The sequence below is a fragment of the Clinocottus analis genome, unplaced genomic scaffold, assembly GCF_023055335.1.
Source record: "Clinocottus analis isolate CAN_PGR_092001 unplaced genomic scaffold, fCliAna1.0.p SCAF_11, whole genome shotgun sequence".
Taxonomy (NCBI): domain Eukaryota; kingdom Metazoa; phylum Chordata; class Actinopteri; order Perciformes; family Cottidae; genus Clinocottus; species Clinocottus analis.
Window position 1 is genome coordinate 14,929,719 of NW_027175832.1, and position 26,773 is coordinate 14,956,491.

The window sequence follows — 26,773 nt, forward strand, 5'->3', positions numbered from 1 at the left end:
ACAGCAGAGGCAGCAGCTTGGTGATGCCACCTCTCATAAGGGGCTGCCTCAGGGTGGCACAATGCATCGACTGCAGTGGGTAACGGAATCAGATATAGGCTTTCATTTGATAAAATTAAAGGGGACCTGACCTGCTTAGACCCCAGCGACTGGAGGTCCCGAATAAACGGAATATCAAGTATTATAGGCTTTGCATAATTGAAATATTTATTTAAAGCAGCTTTAAGATAGCCATAAACGGATCAAATGACTATGACTAGTCGTATATAGTGAAGAACCCAGGGTATTATCATCAACTCTGTTCTCACCCTCGACTCTGTAGAGGGTTTTTTTTTGCTCAATGTTTCCTCGTTCGCAACTTTTGGGTTTTGGCTCTCACTCACCGCACTCGTCAGCGTCGTGTGAACTGTTTTCAGCTCTAAAGCTCTGATAAACCCACTGCACAACCTGCTGCGAAGCCCCAAACAGCATGGAGACCAAAAACAGAGCTGCAGGGAGTTTTTCTTTTTCCCAGATTCTTTTTACATCCGACTCCCAAACGACCAAAACATAAATAAATGAGACTCATATAACACTGTTGGACCATAACTGACAGTGTTATCAGAATCAGAACCCTTTATTGCCATGTATGCTTTCACACACAAGGAATTGGTTCTGGCAGAAGGTGCATACATTTAACGTTTAAGAAAAACAAGACCAAAACATATTGAATTCTCCATCATTCTCCACCCCTCCACTATGTAATCAAGCTGTAGACTTTCTCCCTTCTTGTGGTACGTAGCAGAAGGTGCTCTGCTGCTTGGAGATGCCCTCTCAAGACCAGTAGGAGCGTAACAGCCACATGATGGCGTTTAACAAAGTAGACAGCGCCATCTTGTGGCGTCCTGCCGCTGCTGCCTGCACAGAGAGGGTGGTCTGCTCATCCTGTACGAGGGCCTGCACCTCTTCATCACCCAGACACACTTTTGTTTGGACAACTGGTGTTGGACAACGTGGTTCTCATTTTTGACATACAGCTATAGTACTGTGAAGGTGAAGTTCTGCATATTTATTTTTCCAGTATTTACCTGATTTTATTTTTTTAAATTTATAAATAAACAGATAAGAAATAAGAATGAAACCCCAATGGAACACATTGTATTAATGTTTAATAACACAATATTTAGCACAGAAACACAATCATCTTTTGTCCTGCTATACATTTATCTGTTTATTAAATGAGTTTATTGAAATGATATTGTACTAATAATACCGTCTCTCCAGTCTTTTGTCTCTGTATCTTATGCACTGCTCCGAATTTATGGAAATGTGTAAGAGTTCTAAAAGATTTTTTTTAAAGCTAGTGCACTGGTATAAAATAGATGTACCAGTGCTATCACTTACCATTATCTAATTAATTTTTTACAACTTTATAACAAACATGGTGTTGACGTTTCTGTGCTTTACCGAAAGAGGAATCTCTGGACCCTTGTCAGCTCTCATGTGCAATTTATTTCATGCTCAATCAGTTTAAATGCACCTCACACTCTGAAAACTTTGGATGTTATCCTGGTGGAATATACATTCATGGCATTATAGCTATTCAATATCAGATTCTGCCCATTTAGCTTTGCTAAAACAAGAGATAAACTATCAGAAGATCAAAACTATGAGCCAAAACTAATTGAAAAGCAAAACATCGGCCGGGAGAAAAGTAGCTTAGCTTAGCATAAAGACTAGAAGAGTGGGGTAACCAGATAGCATGGCTCTCTCCAAAGCTCCAAAAATAGACATTCCACAACCAAAGGCCAGTAAGGCAAATAAGCACATTTCCCAACTGTTGAACTATTGAGAAACTAAACTACATGATGATACAGACCACAGAGTTCCGTTTGTTTAAGCGGCCATCTGAGTCTGCCCTCCACGTGAGTCTGTTCTGGGTCTCTTTGGTGCAAGTCTGGCTGTAGCCCACAGCTTCCACAGTCCTCCTCTTTTGGATACGGTGCAGCAAAATCCGGTAAGTGCCATTGATGGAACTTTTCAAGTCGAGGCTGCTGTTGAGGACTTGGACCTTGGAAATGCCAAGACCCTCCAGCGCTGCCTTCACATGCAGTTCATCTGCGCTGAGGATGTGGGACGGTTCAACCAGGTGGTAGGGTGTGGGGCTACAAGCCTGATAGGCCTCGGGGTATTCAATACCTCTCATCCAGCCGCTGTCCATGATCTGTTCCACAGTGAGGCGATCCGCAGGAACCGGCCTCAGGAGGCCCGTAATGATCTCCTTGCATGATCTGGGCACGTAGGGGGGAATGGCATAGGAGCCCTGCAGGATACAACATCGAAGCCGACCTGTGTTTATAGCTTTGAATGGCATTGAAGCAGTCACCATGAAGTAAAGCAAGATACCCAGCGCCCACATGTCTGCATATTGGCCAATGTAACCTTTCTCTTTAAACAGCTCAGGGGCTGTATAAGGTGGAGAGCCACAGAAAGTGTGAAGGACATCGCTGGGACAGGAGAATGTGCTGAAACCAAAGTCACCCACTTTAATGCAGTAGGTGTTGGTGTAGAAGATGTTCTCAGCCTTCAGGTCTCTGTGGACAATGTTATTATGGTGCTGGGAAAAAAAAAAAAGAGAGAAATGTTTGCGGCATTACAGATTGAATTAGCTCTCTTGCACAGATGGTTTCTTAATGGTACAGGAAGCTTTGGATGCATAGGATCAAGAAGCGCTGTATTCTAGTGTCTAATGTATTCATTATCCCACAGCTCTATAATATTAGGTATATTCTAGAACTGTATCTTAAAATGAAGTCCTATCAAGCATTTTGTTGTTTAAATAGTTTGCATTGGGAATCTCTTCTTTCATTTTTTACAACAAAATGCATTGAAAACAATGTTCTCGGAAAGACTTGCTGGTGACTTACCATGTGTTTGACTGCAGATAGGACTTGAGAAAAGACACGCTTGCTCTCCAGGTCTGAAAGGCGCCCTCTGGTGCTGATACGGGAGAACACCTCCCCTCCGCTGGCATACTCCATCACCAGGTAGAGCTTTTTGAACGTCTCCACCACCTCATACAGGCGGATAATATTGGGGTGAGCCAGCTTCTCCATGCAAGAGATTTCTGAGGCAAAAGGCGCTTGTGATCGCTTGCCCAGACGCATCTTATCCAGGATTTTTACTGCAACTCTTTCTATCGGAAGATGACAGATAAGGGCAATGAGGTCACAAGGAACACACACATTTCATTTGTTCTGTGCTTTTTCTATCAATACATTTTCCTGATGTTATGAAGAGTTACTTCTCCTTTTTGTTTTGTTTATCTGAACTTTTTTATCGATTCCAGTGTCTGTTTTTCAGTATCATGGTCTTGTTCCACACCAGCTGTTGGCAGGCTGACGACAGGCTGGTGGGTGAGATGTCCTCTGATCGCTGGAATGACCCAAACTGGACTTTCATTGTGTAATATGTTGAGCTGAGCTGACTGAAGTGTTTAATCTGGGTGTGTTCACATTATTTTTTCCTTCAACAGAGAGTTTCCAACTGTTAGGTAAAACAGGTACACACTAATTTGAATGATAATTAAATGGAAAATGGGATTTAATACTAATACAAATCTGATATAAACCTAGGAAGTGATGGATCAGCTGAAACAGTTTTATTCAGTTCAGGTAAACTAACACGAGCCACTTTTATTGGCAGTGTTTGCAGCGGTGCTTCAGATGTTTTAAATGGGAGAGATTTCAGAGGTGTGGCCTTTTCGGAACCACTTCTCATTACTTTTACAGATTTAGAGCAATAACTTTGGCACACATTCACTTCATTGGCATGAGATAGCACCCAGCATCTCACCTTTGGTCAAGTCATGTATCCCCAATCTAACATGGGAGAAGTTTCCAGAGCCGATCTCTCCTCTCAGCTCGTAAAGCCCCACCCGCCGTCCAAATGTCAGATCATTAATCTTCCTCTCTGAATGGGTCAAATCATAAAATGCTTTCCCAAATGCAGTGAGCTGCATCGACTCCTCCTCCACTGTCATGTTCTCCTTGGTCTCCAACTTTTTACTCGCCTTTGGGGAAGTCTGGGTGTTCTCCTCCTGACGTGGAGTTGTCTTTAACTGAGATCCTGAGAAGGAGAAAAGAATCAAAGGATACTACAGCAACGTTTATTAAGAGGCTTGAACATATTATTTATTGCATCTTATTACATATAAATAAGTCTAGTTAAATAATAAAATATTACAATTTCAATTTAGCGGTGTGTTTGTACTCACTTATTTTCCATTTTATGTTGTTCTTACTCCTTTCTGTGTTGATGGCATTAGTTCTGCTGTTTGAATACATGATGTGTATCCCAGAAGTCACTCTGCTTTCTTTTGTAATACAATTTCAGGAAACAAAAAGGTGTTAAATTACAGAGGTAGACAAAAACTGAAGAAAAAAGTGATCAGAAATTATGCGAGCAGCATGTGAATAAAAAACCATCTGCATGCATTATGAAATACGTGCTGTATATGTTTCTCAGATATCCATCTGCTTATCCAGATACTGTAGGACCGCTGTTCTCCCTACGCTGCTGTATTGTCTCCTACTGTATAATCCAGGACTACAGCATGACACCATGTAATCTCAGTGTTGGACTCCTCCCAAACAGACAGACACACAAGAGACAGGCTTTACATGGGCTTCTTTAAGCCCCAGACATGAACATACCGCCTTATGCATTTGAAGGGCGTTGATGGGATTATACTGTTCAGGGTCAAGTGACTAAGGAAAGGTTATGAAGTGCAGTTGAAGTGGTTAACTTTTTTACGATGTAAATATATGTTTGAAAATCATGTAAAAAGGTTTTGTCAGATATGCTGTGTAGTTTATGGATGCACAAATAATTCAATTAAAACATTTTGAAGAGCCCAAAACACATTGCCTCTGCTCAAGGACACTCGCAGCGGAACAGGAAAAACTAAGGAAGGGAGGACTGTCCACAAAACTGTAATGTTATTTCAATTATTTATAAATTTGGTTTGTTTTGTAAGATATATAAATATGTATATAATATATTCTTTTTAAATTCTTCTCGTCACTTTCTCCTCTTCATTCTTTATGCTGGTAGTTAGTGGCCTTTTCTTTGTGATTCAAATTGGGTCAAGTTGTTCATAACCTAGCAGTGATATGTTATTTTTTTAACCCCGAAAAAAAAAAGAAAAATGCTCCCTTTATTACAAACAGCTGTCTGAATTCGGCCTCTCACCCATGGACAGTAAACCTTTCCTCAATGCGTTCCCAACAAGCCTCCAACATTGCATGTGCTGAGACGATCACAGAGGTGACTGGATTATGTTGAGTCGCTCGTGACATAGACACGCAGCTTATGCACGATGACTGTCCCATGAGCTGTGTCCAGCCTGGGTAGCAGAGGTTGACGGAGTGTACTGGAGTGATGAGTGAGCGGCAGTTCACCAGAATACATGTGCAGACGGTGTGACCGGTCTGTCTGGCGTCATGGTCAGTGTCTTGTCACTGTGTGATGTAGTTCGGTCAGAAGGCGACAATCACAGATGCTCTGTGTTCACTTCCTTCGGCTTCTTGTTGACTTGGTAAAGTCACATTTTTTTTGTCTTGAATTGCTGGAACATTAGGAATATTCAAACATTTATAGTAGTCATATGTCTATTACTGTTACCATTCCTGCTTTTATCATCAAAATTATTATATTATTTACACAGCTGCTGTTATTATTAATAGTCATACATTACTCTCATTACATTAAGTATTTATATCATATGCATAGAATGAGTTGTAATTGCATTACACATGACATTTATTGCCCTTCTGAGCTTCCTGGGAGAGGGATTCCTCGTCTGCTTTTCTCCCTAAGGTGTCTTCCTTCTTCTCCCGTTAAAGGGGTTAAGTGCCCCTTCAATGCTAAAAACAACTGCGGTCATCTTTGTGGAGTTTTAGAGTTTGTTTTTGACAACATGTCGTATTAACAGCTACATAATTAAATCAAGTAATTACTATGACTTAATCTGGGTTTTATCGGGATTACGATATATTTCAATAAGATTTGTTGTAATTTAAAGAAAGGAATCAACAATTTAAACCGCTTGAGGTGTCACTTTAATCACCTTGATCAAGGTGTCTGAGTGCTGACGGCTATCTGAATGATGATCCGTTGATCCTGGTGAAAATGAGGGGATCATAGCAGCGCTTCAAAGAAGGACTAACACCTTATTAAGATACAAATGGAGAATCAGTAAAATGCCAACATTATAACATGGCTCAATGTCTTCCTATGATTAGAACAAGACTTTTAAGAACATGATGGGATGTGTCTGAAAAAGGAACAAAACAGAATATGGTTGCCCTTTTGAGATGAATGTACTAGCGGTGTATTACGGGACTTTTCTGCTATTTTTCTTAGTTAAATTTCCATTTTAACTCCTGAATGTTATAGCTGAAGGTTGACATTGTCTGAAAAAGTGTGTTGGTCTAATTCGTAATTTTGTCTCTTTCATCTGCAGAGAAAAAGAAGCTTGGATTTTAAGGGCAGCTCTGGAAGGTCTGGCCATTTGGTGTCATGTTGAATAAACACAAAGGTGCTGGAGATTTCTGAAGGGGAGGCTCAGGCCCCCACGCTGATCCTGTTTATGTGTTTGGGCCGGGTTTTGTTTTAAGTCGGAGGTGCTAAACACCTTCCCCCCGAGATAAAAGATGATTAATGCCTTTGAATGAGCGACGCTTTAACGGCTCAAGGCTATTTAAGCCCTTCATTAGGGTGAGCTCGGGCCGGTCGACACACTCGAGCCACTGGGTCCCTCGCGGCAGAAACAGAAAAACTGGAGAGATTTCCTTTGAAGTTGGTCCTGCTTGTAAGAACTCCATCCCACAAAGCATTCAGCATGGAAATTTGATTAGCTCTCACTTTTTTTGACCCCACACCACATTGAGAGTTGGTTTTCAGGTGACATTTGGGGCTGAAGCTTGATCGCATATAAATATCAGAGGCACCAGGGAGCAGAGGGACACTCAGTATTTGGCAGCTGTGGAGCAGATTGGGACTAAAGCCATGGATGCATCCGGGCCATTTCTTCTCCTCCTGTGTGCCCTCCACCTGACCTGTAAGTACTGTTTGCACTATTGTCTACTGCCGCTGCGACATGTTAAGAATCAGCTTTTCACTAACTGGAAGGACGCGGATCTACTCAAATATAACTATTCCTTATGATATGACTGAGTGTTGCAAAGGGAGTGATGCTGCATTCACTTTACATTTTACAAAATATTATTATTTTTTTCAGATTAATAATAGTCATGCATGGTATACAATTTTAAAAAAAAATGTATTTCTGTTTGGGCGCAAATAACTGCTAATTAATGCATTTCATGAACAAAAGACCTCGAGGAACACGGATCCTGCACTATGAGTCCAATGTTGTGCAATTCCCAATATGTGTGCAAAATATAGGGATTTTGGGGAAAATAGAATGTTTTAAATTATTGTTAAGGAAACATATGCTTACTCTACAACAACTAAAATGTGAACAGTGTTCACGCCCTGATGTTTGTGTTATGTTTTCTCTAGTGACTGGAGTGTTGAGCAAACACATCGATCACAGAAACCTGTTCACACAGAGACTGTGCTGCAAAAGACAGAGCCACTATGTCTACATTGGACAAGGTAAAGCACCACCACATGTTCAGTCAATACATATGTTTTAATCTGCCATATTCCTCTAAAGAAACCAAATAAATAGGGATATTTAAAAGCAACTTAAATTAAAAAAATAATCTTTGAGATAATAATTCCAATCAAATCCATCACGTGTGTGTTTGTCTCCACAGACATCTCTGGGAGTCCTGTCAGTGTTGATGTGGGAATGTGCAGGTCGCATTGTGGGGGGGCATCCAGGCCATCACATGAAGCAGGACAGCAGGAATACTCCAAACATTCCTCAATGTTGGAATTTCTCAGGAGCAAGAAAGTAAGCGAAGTTCCCCAGAACGGCCACTAGGGCGCGCTGTAACCTCGTGATTGCCGTCAGGGTCGTCCTGCTCAAATTCCAATAGAAAATACACTTGCTAATGTCAATCAAGTTCACTTACGAATCACTTAATTATTACACGCATGACTCATATATTCTGAGAAAGGTATAGAGGGGCATCTGCATAAACCAGGACATACAAACATATAATAAACTACACGTGTAAAAAAAAAACACTCAAACTAAGCAGCACCACTAAGTAGCACACAGAAATCTGCTGTGACATGCCTGAACCAACTACTCTCAACCCTTACAAAAGAAGAGGACGCGCGGACCTGCCTCTCCAGACAGCCCGGAGCCGCTGAGCCAGCTGCCCTCCTGCGGGATGAACCGGGTGTGTGAGCCGACCGGCATGCGTGTGGACCGGGTGCTGCTACTCGAGGGGCCCCGGGAGGTGGAGGCCATCGAGGAGTGCCAATGTGAGATCAAGCTGACTCAGTGCATCAGGGTCCCGGCACTGCGGACGTACCACTCCGAGACGCCGTACGAGACCGTCATCGACGCGGGAGGATGCGCCCGGTCCAAGGGCTCACCAGGTGTGTGCGTATGTGCGCGCGAGGGCGCGCGCGCGTGTGCCTGTCTAACGACAATCAAAAGCAGGAAGAGGGGTTCGACTAAACAATGAGCCGCTCATGAAATGAAACATGACTGACATCGAATGACAAGTTCTGAAGTACAGGCCGAAAAAAAATGGTCAACTAGAATATTTGAAAGAAACAATACGAGAACATTTAAAACCAAGTCAAAGTTTGTAATACTTTCACTCATAGAGTTCAGTGTCACTGCGCTGATGTATTAGAATGTTTTGGGGGTAAGTGTGACATCATAACAGAAACAAAGTTATGATGGATCACTGCAGGTCAAAAGCAGCACTGCACAGTCTGCACTGCGAGCTCCGGATTCACCACTTCTCATTATGCTCATGAAATTAAACCGTACCTTACTTTTAGGACATATTGGAGCAAAAATGTAATGCATGAGTTTGATTCAGTGATGAAATAACACAAACAATACACAACATATTAAGTTGATGTCTAGTGTGTTAAACGATCAGTTTGGGAGTGATCATAAAGCTAAAGTTATGTTGCTAGTCTGTTTTCTTTTGGATCCCAGATTATAACACAGCTATTGCTCCTGCTCATAAACAACTCTAACCGTTCCTTTTCTCACCCTACACAGAGGGATTCTCCTGTGTCCCCACTAAGTTTGACTCAGCCTTGGTGGAAACCCCCAACAAAGTGGACCTCATCCAGACAGTGGCGGCCTGTGAGCTGAAGGAAAGCTGCTACAGGGTCACATACATGGAGTATTACTATGAAACAGTCCACCATGCAGATGGAGTAAAAGAGGAGAGGCTCAAAGTAGGTGTTAACTCTGAACTATCACTAAAATGTGTTCGAGTTCTCATAAATCATCAGTTTTGTTCATCCACAAGACATAAATGTGTGTGATTCCAACTTTATGTTTGTATCCAGCGTTTCAAAATAAGCTTCATCTCTTCTTTGAATAGCATGACATACTTAACATGAGAAGAGGGATACATTTGTGGTGCCAGTTTCACACTCTGACTTTTGGAGTACAGTTGAGAGGAAACGGGGGTCTGGTTAGGTGCCAGACAGTAAGAAGTAGCTTTATTCATCAGACTCGCGTGGGAGACGGCACTTAATTAAGCTAATCCACTGGCTAGTGGCCGGACTGCAGGCTTACTTATAACACAATACACATGCTGGACTGACAGATTAAAGTTATAGCACAACTTTATTTTGTGGAATACAATTACAACCTGATTTAAACAGCTTTGTTGCTCATGTTGAAAAGTAGGATTTAGACTCATTGTACTCTCTTCAACTTTCACCGTTCACAAAAGTCCCACTTTGACGCACTGCCTACAAAGTTCATTCCCAAACGTCACAAAGATCAAGATAATTCACGATTCATTATTAGATAAACAATGAGATTTAGGGTTTAAGTTGAATTCCTGGACACGGTTGGTCATATGCTGTTCCTCAGCTCCAAAGGTGCGAGCGCAGTGCAAACACAAATGGCCCCTGCAGGTGTCGATTCAGAGCAGTTAAAATGCTCAACAGCAGCTGGGCTCCAACTCAACTGGGTCAATATTTGTGACCAGCTGTGAGCTGACTGCCCTCTCTCTGTGTTGTTAATTTCCAACAGGAAATAGATGTGGGCAGATGTTTAGGAGGCTGCACTACAGGAAACCGATGCCTTCTCAGGTAAGCATGAACACAGCTGCTACACCCCCCACCCCCACCCCTCCCTCCCTTCCCACTCACACCTCCTCTGCCTTTCTCATAACAATTGCCTGTGATTTCTGACACTTTCTGACTCAGCATGTTGTCCCCGAATATTTCCCTCACCAAATGTCTCCCTGTCAGAAGCGGCAGACTTCTAACAGTATAAGAGTTTAATTTGTTTGTACTATTTCTCCTCCTCTAGTCAAGAATGTGAACCTCTTATTCTTCTCATATAAGTAAGATAAACTGATATTTTACAGTTGAAGTAACCCTATCAAAAACAGATTGACCTGCGGTTGGGGAAGTGATACCAAACTCACTCTTTGTATCGCAAACGTGTGCAGGATTTTAAATTAGTTGCAAGACCAATTTAGGAAAAATGGGTCAAAAATAAGGCACTAAATATTATACAAAGAGTGAGTTTGGTATCACTTCCCCAAACAGCAGGTCAGTCTGTTTTAATCAGAGGTCAATGCTTGGGATTCATTTGGTGTATTGTACAGTTGGAAATCCATTATATGAACATTTTCTCATAATAACGTCATTAAAAGTTTAGGCGTGATTTATTATAGAGTTGAATTGGACCATAATCATATCCCTTTCCAGACATTATTGATCATAAGGTGAAATAACCACATATTGAAGTTTGCTGCAATGTCACTAACAGGAGGCCATATGTGTAGATAACTAACATTTGATTGTAACGCTCTTTATATTTTATTCCGCAGGAGTCAATCTGATCCTGCTATCTGCCACTTATGGGCTGAAAGGCAGCCCAGCTCTTGCGCTCCTCGGGGCTACGAGAGCCACAGCTTCCTCAACCAGCATGGTCAGATACGCACTGTCCTCTCCATCACTTCCTGTCTTTGCCAAAACTGAACACGGCGCCTCCTACTGGACAACAACTTCCAATCTCTTCTCTTGAGTTGAGATGTTATAATTCACAGCCCAGGGATGACTTCACCACTACTAAAACATGTGTTTAAGAATTTGTATTATTGTATTATATGTAATATATGTAAAAATGATTATTTTCTAATTAAATTTAATACAACAATGTGTGAGGACTTGTTATGGAACCACTGCACAAAACATGTTTACTAATACAACTTAAAACATTTTGGAAAGAGACAATACTAACTGAATCAGAATAACTTGAAATTCTAACACAGAGTATATTTCATATATAGCCCCATTTTAAATGATTATACAAATGTATATTAATTAGGATAAAAACTACATCAACTGTGTTTGAGTTTAGAAAACATGCTAACTTAACAGACACAAGAGGAAGCATTGAGCCTGACTGACAGTTTTTAGACGTTAAGACAATCTATGAATCAATTGAATGTATTTAAATTACATTTACATTACGTGTATTAAGATCTAAAATAACAAATTAGACTTTGAAGGATCACTGGAAAGGAGCACATGAGCAAACTACTTTCGAAAATGTCTCTTTGGAAAAAAAAACGTGCAGGAAGTTAATAGCTCCTTATTTTTGATATGAAGGTGTGAAACAACTCTTTTGTGTTGATCTTTTCTGACACACTATGAGTGGTTTTATGACTTGCTTACACGGTGTGATGTAGAAAAAAAAACTTTGATATTTTAAATGTTTATTACAGTGGGGGAAACGACTTTTTCCAGTGTCAACCTGTCTTTTACTCGTGCGTAATTGTGCGTAAAGATCAAAGGAACCAAATGGCACGGAGACAGTTTCTTACGAAGGGATTGAGTTGGCTTTGATGAATAGATGAACCATAACCTAGTTTGGTTTTTAGGTCCATTCTGTAGCGAGACATTACCAGTGGAATAATAATACATAATAATTATAATATGCTGCGCCTAAAAAAACATGTTGCAGCTAAAACTAAGGAGTGACACGGAACGCCATATTGAGAACGACTTATGTCAAACTGCTCTGCGTTATTGATTACAGTAAATGATTTTTTTATGGAAAAAAATGAAAGATATAGCTGAAAGTTACGGTAATCTTTTCAGCATCGCATCGATTTGGGCATTACGAAAGGTCAGTCCACAACCACAAAACCTTCACTTTGGTGATTATCCAGCTGTATAAGCAGTTTATGTAAATATAGCGACGTGTAGCCAGCGACACCCGTCTCTTTATCGAAGTAATTGGTTTCCACCTAAGACACTGAGACCATTATTCTAAATGAATGGATTCATTTAGGAGCACTCAACCCCCCATGGCGCGTACACTTCCTCAAGGGATCAGCTCCAAGTGTATTCTGTTCATATTTGTTATAATCTTCATCTATAACATGATGAATCAGAGAGGAACGATATCGCACAACAACAACAGCACTGGTCAATATGTACCAAACCTTTTTCAAAGGCTGAAATGAGTTTATTTGAACCTTTATTGCCAGACGGGGGGACAATGGGCTTGAATAAAATCTACAATCGGGTTCACACCTTGTTTACGCCGCCATTAGTCCCCCTTTACATTCGCTGATTGGTGATTTACATTTGCGACTAAATAGCATCTTTACTGCTGTTTACCAAGGCTTTGGGGACACTCAAAGCCTTGGAAGGGGAGCGTTTGATATAAAAAGTCGACCTTCCGGGACCCCGCAGTCACTCGTACTCCAAGTTGCTGGCCCGTTGTGTGGTCCAGGGACACCGACTCACAATGATGCTGTTCGTGATCAGCTTCGCCGCTTTAGCGTGCACCGCCGCTGCCCGGCCTCCACCCAGCTATCTGGAGAACCATTTCCGCGCCGAGAACGAGTCAGAGGAAGTACGCTCAGCTGCCATCAAGAGACTTTTGGAGGTTTTTGGGATGGAGGACCCCCCTGCTGTCCACGCGCACACGCAGGCCCCTCAGTACATGCTGGACCTGTACAACACGGTTGCTGATGTGGACGGTGTGACCAAAGACCCGTATCTTCTGGAGGGGAATACAGTGCGCAGTTTCTTTGACAGATGTAAGATTTTGGATTGTCGCCTGGTAACTGCTCCATGGCTACTGCAGAGAGTACAGTATGATCGGTTTGTTCTTTAATCATATCATTTACATTGCAGTGCACAGTGAACAGGTGGAGTTCAGGTTCAATTTGTCCACGGTTGCAAGAACTGAGAAGGTTCTCACTGCAGAGCTGCATCTCTTCAAGCTGCGACCTCAGGCAACAGTGACATTCCACAGACACCATTTCTGCCAGGTACGGACCATTGCATAGCATTATTGTGATAATTTACAGAAGTACAGTGACGCCACCGAGAAGTATTTCTCCGTTGGACGTTACTGTAACCCTCCATCTGATCTGTCTCATTCAGGTCAGTGTTTATCAGCAGCTCAACACCAGCAGAAACAACAAGACACAGGACAGGAAGCTGCTGTCTTCTCGACTCATCCCAGTCCACTCTACTGGTTGGGAAGTGTTCACTATCCCACAGGCAGTGAGTATCCACTTCTCTTTAGGGTCTGCATTAGCTCATGTATGTCTAATCTGAACAGAACTTCCTGAATGCTGTGCATTTTAATTGACTAATAGTGTGAATTTCTTCATGAAGGTGCGCTCCTGGATGGTAGATGAAGGCAGTAACCTGGGGCTCCACGTGGTGGTTCGGACCTTAGGAGGAAGCATGATGGATCTGAAACTGATCCGCTTTGCTTCGGGACGCAACCACCATCGGAGTAAACAGCCCATGCTGGTTCTCTTCACTGACGATGGCCGCCGCCGCTCTACTGCCCTTGAAACCATAGGTGAGATTTTACTCAACTTTAAAGCCATTGGATTGATCAGGTCATGCCCAGTGATAGTAAAAATACACAGTTAGGGAAGAATTTTTCTTAAAGAAATCTTTGCACATTTCTTACCATACATTTTCCAGACACATTACTTTAGGTAATGTGTTAAAGGTTAAAAAATACTTTTATCAGTCGCCTGCTGACAAAACATATCTTTTTTTGGGAAGGAAGAACAACAAATATTTTGAAAAAATAACTAGTGCACGCTGTGCCCCAATTTATAAGAATCTATTGGGTAAAATACTTTGTTTTCTCACAAAATACTCGTTTTTTTGTTCACCAGACCCAAATGACACCACAGCCACTTCCAGCCTGCCGCAGGCCCCGATAACAGATCGATCCTCTCGCATCGCCCGCTCCCTGGGCTACAGCGAGGAGGGAGGTGCGTCTTTTGCCTGTCAGCGCCTGCCCCTCTACGTCGACTTCGAGGAGATCGGCTGGTCAGGCTGGATCGTGTCTCCCCGGGGCTACAACGCTTACCACTGCAAAGGCTCCTGCCACTTCCCTCTGGGTCAGAACATGAGGCCGACCAACCACGCCACCGTCCAGTCCATCATCAATGCTCTAAAGCTGATCAAAAGCATTGAGACACCGTGCTGCGTGCCCGACAAGCTCTTCTCCATCAACTTGCTCTACTTTGATGATGATGAGAATGTGGTGCTGAAACAATATAATGATATGGTGGCTGGAAGCTGTGGCTGCCACTGACATCCACTAGTCTCTGGTGTCAGGCTGCACAAAAATTCTGAAAAAAAATAGATAATTGAGGTTTTTGTGCATTAATAGCCCACTGTTGAGTAATGTGCAGAGTTGTAATGTTGTTGTATGTTGTAATGTTGTTGTAATATATGTAAATATCTATAAATTATAATATATGGCAGTGCTTGAAGTGAAATCCTGTGAAAGATGTGAATGTGGATATTTTATTTTTTTTCTGTTGTGAGTTGTTACACATTTAGAATAAATTATGTAAAAAATGATTGTAGAATGAATTATTTGCAAAATATGTTTCTCTCAGAAGTGTGACATATTTTATATAGGTCTAAACTGAAGTGTTATTGATTATGCCAGAACAACGACACAGTTAGCTATAAAAAATGATCAACACTCAGGCAAAGAAAAGCTTCACAATACTTGCTCGAACAATTTTGCCCACCAAATGATCTGTTGTAAGAACGCTTGCAATGTTCTCAAATGACGTTAGTTACCTCCAACAATGGGATTCAGAAGAAAGGCCTCATATACATACACATATACCCCTCGAAAAAGAATAACTAAACACAACAGTCTTGCTATTTTGAAATACGATGACAATTTAGCACAATATGTTGCACAATTTTAGAGAGCCAAAGAAGAGACAAAGAACTTGAGATCCCATTCAGACCACAAAAGTACAGTGAGTCACAAACATTGATTGGATACGAATTATCTTTTATTAGAAGATCTCCCATCAGGACAGCAGCAAAATTGTATGAAGTACAGTCAAGAACAGTACAGTGTCTTTTTTTAAGAGAACAGTATACAATCTTTAAAATCTAATGCAAGCTGGGAAAACAGTCACTTCAGAAAGTAATTTGTCGTTGTTAATTAAGTGTAATATACGTGTACATCGGTGCCATCGTGCATTTTCTTAAACATTAGTTTAGCTTGAATTCTCTCAGGGCTTGTTGTTGCGCGAATGCACTGAGACCTCAGTTGAAATGTCTCTCTTTATTTGTTGTCTTCCACGATGCATTCTTCTGCTGAACTTGAGCTCTGGAGCTCATGTCTGGAGAGATGGTGCACAACACCCACACCGACACAGTCCGCCAGCACGTTGGCGGTTGTCCTCAAACGATCTCTATAGACATACAGGATGTTCTGTTGTTATAACAATGGGATTTTCATAATATGTGTAACTTTGTGTAATCTTCTTAACCGTATGGCATCATGCCCTGTTTTCTGAAAATCCAAATAGTGAACATACCCATACTAAATTACAATTATCGCCTCAACCACAAGGCCTGTTTGAATAATTTAAAAAGGTATACAGAAAACCATTTGGAACATAGATAATAAGTTCATATATGAGTTACTGATATATTGGTTTATGATAGTGCACAGACAATATATATATATATATATATATATATATATATATATATATATATATATATATATATATATATATATATATATATATATATATATATATAGGGAGAGAGAGAAAATAATTAAAAGTTGTATTTTCTTATTGTAATTATATTTGCTATATATAACACATAGCCTTATATGTTAAGACTATCTGTGCAAACTCTGGCTTTGATTGAGCAAAGTTAAGTATTTTTAATAATTAACAACACAAGCAGTCAAAATATATCTGCAATATATAGCAAAAATAATCGCAGAACAAACAAACGCACACTTACAGCATCCAGTCAATCGTGATGATGTATGAAATGCTGTCAAGCGGCAGTCCAACTGATGACAACACTAACGTCATGGATATGATGCCGCCCTGGGGGATACCTGTGGCCCCCATAGCTGCAATTGTGGCGGTGATACTGGAATAACAAGGTTTTGAATGATGAACAAGCACTAATAATTAACATACACAGGACATAGCTAGAAAACTGAAGTGCAAATAGTTAGAATATGCAAAGAATGTAGTTACGTTTGCTTTATAAAAATGAAGCGGTGTTTACGGTGTGCATTAAATCATACCTGATGATGACGATTTGACTCGCATCGAGCTGCATATTGTAAACTTGGGTGATGAATATGGTCGCGACTGCCTCATAAAGGGCTGTGCCGTCCAAGCTCACTATGGCCCCGACTGGCAACATGAAGCGTGTCACCCGTTTGTCAATGTTGAGATCATTCTCCAAACAGCGGATACTGACTGGTAGAGTCACAGTACTGTCAAAACACGAGAAAAAAAACATGCAAAATATGGTACATTTACCAATGGTAATAAAACAAATACCCAGGAGTTAGTAGTTTGTTTTATTTGTCTTATGTGACATATTTCCTGAAGCCAGATCCATCTTTAGTTAAACGTATGAACTACAGCCAACCACAATGAAGACTGGACGTCCAACCCACCTTGATGATGTCCCAAAAGCAGTGCTGAGAGGCTCAAGCAGACCAAACATGAACTTGAAGGGATTCTTACGCGTCGCCACGAAATAGATGAGGGGAAGGGTGAAGAAGCTGTGAATTGCCAGGCCAGTGGTCACAGTGAGACTATACATGAAAAGCTGGAGACCTATATTATTGATGTCTTCCAGTTTCAAAATCTGTCCTCCAACCAAGAAGAGGATTCCCACTGGGGAAAACCTGTGGGAGAAATGGGACACAGCACAGGTAGAGGGCAAACGCCATCATATAATTTTTAAAGATGATGATACTGTGTTTTAGCATTTTACAAACTTTAGTGAAATGTTACTATTGTTTTCTACATGTTTATGTCAGCAGCTTCTCGATCTTACCAGATGGCGATGCTGATCAGATGCATGATGGCTTGATTTAGACAGTCAAAAAAGTCCCTCAGAGGTTTTGCCTCATTTCCCATACTGCCCAGGGTTAGGCCAAAGGACATGCAGAAGACCAATAATCCCAAAATATTGACTCCTTCTATGGTGCCTGGCATAGGTATTGTGTCATCTATAGGGTTATAGTAATGCCGTTATAAGGCATGATGATAACCATTTGTATTGAATCAAATAAATAATAAAAAATTGGTCAAAGGAAAATATTCTTAATGAACCTACTTGTTTGAGTCAGATTGACGAGACCAATACTTTGGGAATAAACAGTTTTATACTGAACAAAAGAAGAAAACAGTTGTTGTCAAACATAATTATGAAAAAGAAGAAATAAAGAAAAACGATGGCTGCAGATCTCACCCTCCTGAAACAACCAGTCACCAGATTCGCAGGAAACATATTTCTGCAAAGAAACAGAGTATGGTTAGTTTTGACTGAATTTTTAAATTTGATTGAACAGATTGATCCTTTTTTATGCACATGCACCTGATAAGATCCAGAATCGCATCAACAGTCTCTACAGACTCCACTTCACCACCAGAGGACACTGAAGCCTTCATAGCTACTTTCCCTGGCTTGATGAAAAGTACAAGCATGATGCCAGTAAACACAGACATGACGGTTGTTATTAGGTAATACAACATAGCCTTGAACCCAATTTTCTTTGAAGTTTCCCCCTTCACAGATGACACACCTGAAAGGAAAATAAGGTGCAGCATATGAATGTAACTCCATGTTATGGATGTTGGTTTATTAAAATACCACAAAAATCATTATATTCTCTACCTCTCAGCAAATAAGATGGAAAAAGGTGACAAATGCTGTTAAACTGTGCGTAATGTACCGATTATCATCACTGGATCAAAAGTATTCTTGACAGGAAGATTGATAATGTGGGTGACATGGACGGTAACATTCTTGTGCAGAACACATTATATACACACAAAGCCACCCAATGACATGTGTTTGACCATTTGACTGGAACATTTAGTGATCTAACCTGCAATCAAACTAGAGATGATGAGAGGAAGCACCAGCATCTGCAGCATCTGTAACAGCAGCTCTCCAGGAAAGATGAAGTATTGGATATTTCTGGCTGACAGGTTGAAGGGTCGCAGAGCAAAGCCCAGGCCAATCCCTTAGAGAAATATAAACAAAGCAACATGTCAGTGTGTCTTTCAAATGACTGGTTCATTCACAGAGAGAACCAAATGCAGTGCGATCAATAAAGCACTGCATTTGGAAAAAATAGCATTATGCTCACAAAAACATGTGCAAAACCATTAACATAACCTGTAATGTGATAAAGTACTCAGGTGAAGAGACCCGACAGACATGAAGTTTCATTGCACATTTACATTCATCAGTATTTAAGAAAATAACATTGGTCAACATGGGTCACTAAACGAGCAGACTGACGTCCAGACTGTTACCTAATGTCCCCCCTGTTACTGTGCGTTCCCTCTGTTACCATCCACCTTGTCACTGTTACATATTATGTAAGGTGTCCCATGGCCTTTGACAACATACTGTCACTCAAAGAGAGACGTACCAGCCATGAAGAGACTCAAAATGACCACAAAGAAGCATAAAACTACCAAGAGTCACAAATGACTACAAAGAGACTAAAACAACTAGCAACAAGAGAGCACATTAAATGTGAAAAGGGGCAAGACAACCACAAATACACAAAATAGACACAAACTGCAAAGAGACACAATGCCACAGAGAAATGTGTAACAACTACAGAGACAGAAACAGGCCAAGCTATAAAGTATGTGTGACTTGATCCTAAGAAGAAGAGATGCTGGGGTCTTTTGTACGCCATAAACTGCCTATAATTACTGCTGGCATGGCAAGTGAAGTCGTCAACAATCACTAATAAGTGTGCAATTATGTTAATGAGGCACAGAAGCATTACAGTTAACAATATTTTTATCAGATCAAAACGGTCCAAATGAATTTTGTAATTCATCCATTCAATGTTGAGATTAAATGACACTCTTACTTTACAAAGAAGTTAAATTGTAACTGATAATATATTAAAAAAAATAGAGACTTACCCATGATGATAGCAGCCACAGTAAGAAGAATAAAAGCATTTCTCTTGAGAAAACCTTTGATGTCACATTTATTCCGGGGTGGAGAACTCAAGCTGGAGAGCTCAGAGGTCCCCTCGTTTCTTTGGGTGTTGTGGACATCTTTGATCAGCCTCGACAACCCTTTCAAGTTGGGTTGCATCGCTGGCATCCTTGGTCCCTTCACTCAATAGAGCGTGCAGAAGAAAACACTGCAAGCATATTTAGTGTATCAATATGGCATTACAGAACCTGCTTCTGACAGCTATCCAAGCTAGTATTACAAATTAAGAGCAGAATTTACTTTAATTTGTACAAGAACATATTATGTTACGTCCTTTGCCTGAGCCTCAAATCTTTGGATGAAACCTTTTTCAAGAAACAAACAGTTGCAGAACAGCCTTGCTAGTAGAACTGGTTTTGATCTGTGAGCTCACAAAAATCCTGTTTCACTATTTGCTCAAATTTTAATGTACATAGGACTACTGTTTGACTTTGTTTGTGGATATACTCAAAACAAAAACCCTTCACAACATTCAGCATCCTTGTTTCCTTAAGCACATGACAGTACACCGCCATATCAGAGAGGTATGCTGCGGGTGGTAAAGTAGCATTTATGACATGAAGCAGTGATGGATTTAAGCAATTTATATACCACATACATCATATCCTTCCTATTATAATGGAAAACCCATTGTGTTTTATCACAGAGCATTTTAGTACTTCAAAATGATATATTTAAAATAAAAGTCTCAACATACCTATTCACACATGATCTCTGGATGAACAGCAGAAAATGGATAGATGTATTAACCAGCAAAAAGTCATTCATTAATTAACTTTTCTTGTTGATTTAGGGCGGTCCCTGTGGCCGAAATTCGGTGTGTCAGAGCACCAGGTTCCCTTGAGAAAACCTCTCATTTTACTGCAGCAGGGTCTGACAGGCTGCTATGCGTAGTCTTGGTTCGGTTTCTCGCGGGCCTCCCTCCTCTCCAGCAGGACAAACAATACGGCATGGGCCTCCAGCAGCGTGGTGTCGGCTCCCAGCGGGACAGCCAGGTGAAGCTCTGCTCCTGTCCGGACGAGGAGACGCTGTGCCGAAGGGCTGAGCTGTCTTCCTCCCGCTGGAGCTTTCGACAACAGGTCTAAAGCGTGGCCGAATCTGGGTTCGCTTCCAAGGTGTGCTCGCTGCCGCAGGCATCCCCCCCCCCCCCCCACCTTGAGTCTGAGATGAAGGAGGGAATCTGGTGAACCTGCATGATGCCATCGGATTTATATATATATATATATATATATATATATATATATATATATATATATATATATATATATATATATATATATATATATAGTACACTACTTCCTAAATTTAAACTGAACAATGCCATTAGACATCCATCATAGGGTGCCCTGACAAAACCACACCATGTGAATTCCAAGCAAAAAAAGATGTAAGCTGATTTGACATAAAACCTGAATGTATGTTATTTAAACACTTGTAGTTCTATCCTTCTTCCTTATTGCTCAGTGCTCTTCTTATTTAGACTAAATGTTAAAAGCCAAATGCCTCCTTGGCACTGTTGTATTATTGTTACTATTGGGAATCGTATTATTATTATTATCATTATTGTTTGATCTTGTATCTTTTCTTTCATGGTATTTAAACTCCAAAATGGATTTGATCTAACTCTGTAAATGTATTAATAATTTATTTGTACAGCACCTTGAACTTACCTCTGAGAATAAAAACTGCTTTATAAATACAATTACCTTGCCTTATGCACAGAGTCACGTGATGTAGAATACATCAAATATGAATGTGTTCTGCTATTTAAAATGATAAGTGAAGGATTAAAAAAGCAGTTTGATTTCTCAGCCTCAAGTCGTACTTGTTGTGCTAAGTAAAAAACATTTTATATTTAGTTTTAGATCAGATTTGTAATAACTATTCTGGAACTGAAAGGGAAAATGCATTCATTTGTTGAATAAATGTATGTCTCTTACCTCAGCAGAAATAAAACTTGTCTCCCATCAAAAGGTCTATTTGCCCACCACAAAACTCTGTCTCTAAAGAGTGTAACCCGAGCTGTGACCGAGGCGTTGGCCACAGAGTGGCACTAAAGGGGGTTGATACCACTTGGCATGATGCTGGACGACAGCCCTTATTCATTGTCAAAGGGTCTGCTATTCACAAAGGAGAAAACGATGAAATGCTGCCATTATAATGGGGACCAAAGGGCCCGGTGGCAGCCCGACACCTGATCTCCTCTTTGGCTCTGGCCTCCTTTTGTTCCAGTATTTCATATCTGACATATCCACACACCCTAGAAAAGCACTTGATGCTGGAGCAGCGATGGACCTGAGGCTTGGAGTTTGCAGGCTCAGACATGGGGAATAAACAGACCATCTTTACAGCACAGCAGCTCGATGCCTATCAGGTAAGAGCCAATCCTGTTTCTGAATGAGACGATTCGTCTTTAAATGGTGCTTCTCTTATAATACGAGCTACCGGCATCTGTGAACGAGCTTAATACACTTGCAGACTTCACGTCACAACCTGCAACCCGCTGTTGATAAAAGTCTGTCTTCAGATATTTCACAATCAACACTTATTTGGCGACAGAGTGCATATAATTAATAGCTTAATTCTAATCAACTTTTAGAGACAAAAGATATGTTTGACTCTGAATCCAGTGGTGGAATTTAAATAAGGAGTTACTCTATTACTGTACTATAGTTATGTATTTAAGTATTATTTTGAGAACCGTGTACTAGTATTAGAAGTATGTTCCTTTGATGCTACTTTATACCTCTATATTTCATAGAGAACCTTTTTTTTTACCTCACTGCATTCATTTCATAGCTATACAGTAGTTATTTGTACTACTACTAAGATCATACACACATGAACATACAAATGTATGATGCATTGTAAACTCGAAAGTAAACTATAGAGATATCTAAATGCATATGATATTGTATTAATAACTATGAACCAATAATATAGCATAGCACTGACATGGGCCACTCTGTATAATGAGTATTTTTAATACTTTAAGTACTTCAAGTGTTTTCAATGCATGCCCATTGCCTGTAAATAAATATGTATATTGTTTGGTATTGTTACCATTACTTATGTAAATATATATTTTCCAACTTGTAAAACAAGTGATTTAGAACACTTGAACAGCTGCATCCTGGTGCTCTTTACAATAACTTGCCTATTCCTGTGATTGTATTTGCAGGACTGTACATATTTTACAAGAAAAGAAATTCTCAGGTGAGCAAACTGTTTCACAGATATCAGAATGGTACATGTTATGATATATACTGTTATTATATCGGAGCCATTGCTGGTGGGACACACATGACACAGCTGAATTTTACTCTGATCTGCACAATACTACTGTGTAACTCTAAACTACAGTATCAGGAGGCCCACTCTGAGGGGCAGGCTACCATGGAGATCACATGGTATATAAATTCTTGCTTTCAGAACGTTACAGTGCTGACATGCGTATCAGTGTTGACCACAATATAGAGAAATAAAGACTGCAGAAGAGATTTTATCTAAACTTTTTTTTAGAAATGAACAAGTGAGCCTCTGAAATACACAACTACATAATATAGAAGATATTTTGTAATAATGAAAGTACATTTTTTAAAACCTTCCCTAGACTGTTCGACCGCTATCGGGATTTGGCACCACAGCTCGTTCCCCTTGACTACACCAGCCACCCAGATGTGAAGTTACCATATGAGCTGATTGGCAGCATGCCAGAGCTGAAGGTAGACCCACTGGCCCACGCACACCCTGCAGACCCGCTCTCTCGCTGTGTTTCCAATCTATAATTAATGGAAAACTAATCGACAGAATTCTTTGAAACTTTATATGTTACCCGACTCTTTTAAACTTGAAGGATGCTGGTGAGTTCCTCAGGGCACTTCTTGGAAATGGATCAATTATATGCTTCTTTACACAATGACAGCAAAGTAAACAGGTGTGTTTAACATGCAGATCTCTGTTCTGAGAAACTTTCCCCCCAGGAGCATTCATTATTCCACACTTTTGAGTTTACTTGAAGTCACATGAGAAAGGCAAAAAAAAAGAAGAAATGATCAAACAGGAACATGAGATATGAATTGAACAACAACACACAATCATGGAGCACAAGAAAGCAATCACATTCAACAAGCTGCAGTTCATAGTTGTGTGGGATTATCTGCACGGAATTGTTTTATCAGACGGTGACAAGGACTTGTGTCCCTTCTGTCCAGGACAACCCATTTCGTCAGAGGATAGCTGAGGTTTTCTCCGAGGACGGGGAAGGAAACATGACACTGGACGACTTCTTGGACATGTTTTCGGTTCTGAGCGAGATGGCGCCGCGCGACCTCAAGGCCTACTATGCTTTCAAAATATACGGTAAGCAATATGAGGAAGTGGTACAATTTACAAAATACAAAAATCACATCAAGGTCTTCCAGTTCTCATATTTTTGGGTGGGAATGGCTTTATTCCCTTGTTGTTTGGGGTACCAAAGATCCCAATGCTGTTTATGTAAAAACAATAATTATTGAAATGATCTAATTTGCATTCCTTTACTTGCCATCATACTTTTTTCTGATCATATGAAACTCAATAGAAACGTTTTGAAATGAAAACTCTGCCCTTTGCCACAAACTTTAAATAACAACATTAAACAACATTAAATAACTGATATAGTATGGACTTGGTTACTGCACATGAGAATTATCTGCAGCACCCCTGGTTCAAATACCTTTTTTTTTGCGTGTAATACCTCGTTCTCTCCGTATTCCCTGCAACTTCACTCTTCATCTGTCTAATGGAGGCGAAAATGAAAATAAATAAATAAACAAAACATTGGCACTTCACCTATTAAGGACGAATTTCACATTTTGTATCAGTGTTTTAGCAACTTCATTTCTGGAGACCCACTGTTTAAAGATCCATTGTGACCTAATTCACAATAGGCCTTATCAAAGTCTAAGTCAGTTTTATTTACAGAAGATTTGAAATAGTTTTTCTCTTCTGTCCAACATGAAGTAAATGGAAACTATAAAGGGTGAGAAGTAAACTTTGTTTAACATTGTTACTGGCATTTCCACAATACCTTCTTGAAAAGCTAAACAAGCCGTTACAAAGTGATACACATTTCATAAATTACAACTCTGTTATGTATGTGTCACTGAAAACAGAAACACTTGTAAAATAATCTATACACGAGACCAAATAAGATAACAGGCTCTCTTTTTTTATTTCCTCTCACCAGTCAAGAAACAGAATGTCAGTAGCCTTTTATCTTATATTTAATATTATTAGTAACTTACAATTATCAGAACCATTCAAACCTTCAGGCTCCCCCATGTGGTTCAAAGGTGTACTGCAAATACCTTAAATGAAAGACTATGAAGGAAATTCTGCCAATTTATTTGGTGGCCCTATTAAAATATCCATATATGGATGGATGTGTGTATATATATATATATATATATATATATATATATATATATATATATATATATATATATATATGAGTGAAACTAGAATAAAGCATAATTTTATGTAAAGGAATCAGTTCAAAATCATGTTTTTAAATAATTAAAATTAAAATTAAGAAAGTCATTTGGTATCATGGTGATAAAACAAGTGAATTTTGTAGTTTTTTTTCTGTTAAAGAGGGTTTGGGGTCCCATAAAGGGTAATATAAAGCACACTGATAGCTAAATAGGCCTCAACTTTGTGCAACAAAATCATTTAATCGCTTGCATACATTTTAACTATGAAGCAGGTTCAATAACAGTAGATAAAACATGGATATCTTTTGAATTTTAATAGGGTACAAGCTTACGAAAAGGGATCATGGTGAAAGGCTTTGGAGCTGTAAGCATGAAGGACGCTGCATGGAATGTTATGAATGATTAAACAGCCTGTCATAGAGGCAGAGAGCTAGTTTGTCCTCAGCACTAGTGTCCCCCCTAATTAACAAACGCTGACAGATGAAGAAGTTACGTACACATCGTCCCCATGGTCATGGGTCAAGGAAAAGTTTCATTCATTATTCAAACCAAAAGAGGGGGTGGGGGGGCAAGGAAGTTGACATACTGTAATGGCATTTGACACCCAGACCTGAAGGATTCACAATGCATAGCTCACCTTGAAGGGCTGGGTGTGTTGGGTAAATATGTAACTGTGTGACTATAACTATGGGGGAAAACAAAGAGAGTGTCTGCTTTCTTATTTGCAGGTAGAAGTCAACTTCCCATGTACTGAATATGGTCACAAAATATCAGCTGCATAGTTGTAACCCTAACTATCAATGAATCTGTTTCATTAATAATGTCAAAAAAATGATTTGTACAACCAAATGAGTCCAAACCCCCAAGGTATTTAGCTTAATTATATAGAATACAAAGACAAATATCAAAATTGTTGCTCCACCAATGATCGACCAGACATTTCATGCCTCCTTCTTTTCCAATTTCTGTAAGATTTCAACGATGACGACTTTATCTGCAAGGCAGACCTGGAGAAGACTGTGAACAAACTGACCCGCAACGAGCTGACAGAGGAGGAGGTGAGCATGGTGTGTGAGAAGGTGATCGATGAGGCGGACCTGGACAACGACGGACGTCTGTCACTGGAGGACTTCCAGCACATGATTGTTCGAGCTCCGGACTTCCTCAGGTATAGGCCAATGGTAACCAATAAGCGTAAGATATAATGAAGGGTGAACCCACCTGCAAACGATACAGAAAAATACATCTTTTAATATTCGGGTACATGCCAATGATTGTCAATCCAATGTGCATTTACCTACTTTGCATCTGTTTTTAACACCAACTTCTAATGAGGAAATCAATCTATTCTTTTTTTCTGTTCACAGCACCTTCCATATAAGGATATAAAGAAATGAAGCAACCTTGTGCATCATTTCTTAATTCAAGTATAGCTACAGGACGGACTTACATGGCAGAATGTCTGGAGAGTGGGATGGAAATCATGACATCGCCAACTATCTCATCGCATCAATAACTAGATTGTTTCTTCTTCTTTGGAAAAACAAACATTTTGATCTTCATCAGAAATG

At 40.0% G+C, this 26,773-nt stretch overlaps 4 protein-coding genes and 1 pseudogene across 5 annotated transcripts; 3 read left to right on the forward strand and 2 right to left on the reverse strand.

The window, feature by feature from the left end:
• Window positions 1-1,840: 1,840 nt before the first annotated feature.
• LOC137782213 (serine/threonine-protein kinase NIM1-like) lies at window positions 1,841-4,325 on the reverse strand. Its single transcript, XM_068571406.1, has 4 exons — window positions 4,256-4,325; window positions 3,835-4,107; window positions 2,907-3,175; window positions 1,841-2,596 (listed from the first exon to the last, which is right to left on the reverse strand). Exons 1-4 carry the CDS (start codon window positions 4,323-4,325, stop codon window positions 1,841-1,843), a joined length of 1,368 nt encoding a protein of 455 aa, XP_068427507.1.
• Window positions 4,326-7,050: 2,725 nt separating this feature from the next.
• pnhd (pinhead) lies at window positions 7,051-11,157 on the forward strand. Its single transcript, XM_068600805.1, has 7 exons — window positions 7,051-7,102; window positions 7,567-7,662; window positions 7,827-7,966; window positions 8,286-8,562; window positions 9,206-9,387; window positions 10,199-10,257; window positions 11,007-11,157. The coding sequence occupies exons 1-7, from the start codon at window positions 7,051-7,053 to the stop codon at window positions 11,155-11,157; spliced, it is 957 nt and encodes a 318-aa protein (XP_068456906.1).
• A 1,780-nt stretch (window positions 11,158-12,937) lies between these two features.
• On the forward strand, window positions 12,938-14,764 carry admp (anti-dorsalizing morphogenic protein). The gene is made up of 5 exons (XM_068571546.1): window positions 12,938-13,232; window positions 13,330-13,466; window positions 13,582-13,704; window positions 13,819-14,011; window positions 14,340-14,764. Exons 1-5 carry the CDS (start codon window positions 12,938-12,940, stop codon window positions 14,762-14,764), a joined length of 1,173 nt encoding a protein of 390 aa, XP_068427647.1.
• A 792-nt stretch (window positions 14,765-15,556) lies between these two features.
• On the reverse strand, window positions 15,557-19,934 carry LOC137780346 (excitatory amino acid transporter 1-like; annotated as a pseudogene).
• A 2,114-nt stretch (window positions 19,935-22,048) lies between these two features.
• On the forward strand, window positions 22,049-26,744 carry LOC137782208 (calcium and integrin-binding family member 3-like). Of its 2 annotated transcripts, XM_068571397.1 has the most exons (6): window positions 22,049-22,099; window positions 22,907-22,941; window positions 23,339-23,450; window positions 23,940-24,087; window positions 26,175-26,370; window positions 26,570-26,744. In XM_068571397.1, exons 1-6 carry the CDS (start codon window positions 22,049-22,051, stop codon window positions 26,589-26,591), a joined length of 564 nt encoding a protein of 187 aa, XP_068427498.1. In that variant the 3' UTR covers window positions 26,592-26,744. The 2 variants fall into 2 exon arrangements, with proteins under 2 accessions (XP_068427498.1, XP_068427499.1); XM_068571398.1 differs by lacking the exons at window positions 22,907-22,941; window positions 23,339-23,450.
• Window positions 26,745-26,773: the final 29 nt, after the last annotated feature.

Bases quoted from the DNA above. Each gene is read 5' to 3' on its own strand.
- LOC137782213 (XM_068571406.1), bottom strand. From the start codon at position 4,325: ATGTATTCAAACAGCAGAACTAATGCCATCAACACAGAAAGGAGTAAG. The intron at 4,108-4,255 runs GTGAGTACAAAC...TCTCCTTCTCAG, and splicing joins CAACATAAAATGGAAAATAA to GATCTCAGTTAAAGACAACT. The intron at 3,176-3,834 runs GTGAGATGCTGG...ATCTTCCGATAG, and splicing joins GATACATGACTTGACCAAAG to AAAGAGTTGCAGTAAAAATC.
- pnhd (XM_068600805.1), top strand. From the start codon at position 7,051: ATGGATGCATCCGGGCCATTTCTTCTCCTCCTGTGTGCCCTCCACCTG. The intron at 7,103-7,566 runs GTAAGTACTGTT...TGTTTTCTCTAG, and splicing joins GTGTGCCCTCCACCTGACCT to TGACTGGAGTGTTGAGCAAA. The intron at 8,563-9,205 runs GTGTGTGCGTAT...CACCCTACACAG, and splicing joins CCGGTCCAAGGGCTCACCAG to AGGGATTCTCCTGTGTCCCC.
- admp (XM_068571546.1), top strand. From the start codon at position 12,938: ATGATGCTGTTCGTGATCAGCTTCGCCGCTTTAGCGTGCACCGCCGCT. The intron at 13,233-13,329 runs GTAAGATTTTGG...TTTACATTGCAG, and splicing joins GCGCAGTTTCTTTGACAGAT to TGCACAGTGAACAGGTGGAG. The intron at 13,705-13,818 runs GTGAGTATCCAC...TTCTTCATGAAG, and splicing joins TGTTCACTATCCCACAGGCA to GTGCGCTCCTGGATGGTAGA.
- LOC137782208 (XM_068571397.1), top strand. From the start codon at position 22,049: ATGGGGAATAAACAGACCATCTTTACAGCACAGCAGCTCGATGCCTAT. The intron at 22,942-23,338 runs GTGAGCAAACTG...AACCTTCCCTAG, and splicing joins ACAAGAAAAGAAATTCTCAG to ACTGTTCGACCGCTATCGGG. The intron at 26,371-26,569 runs GTATAGGCCAAT...TTCTGTTCACAG, and splicing joins CGAGCTCCGGACTTCCTCAG to CACCTTCCATATAAGGATAT.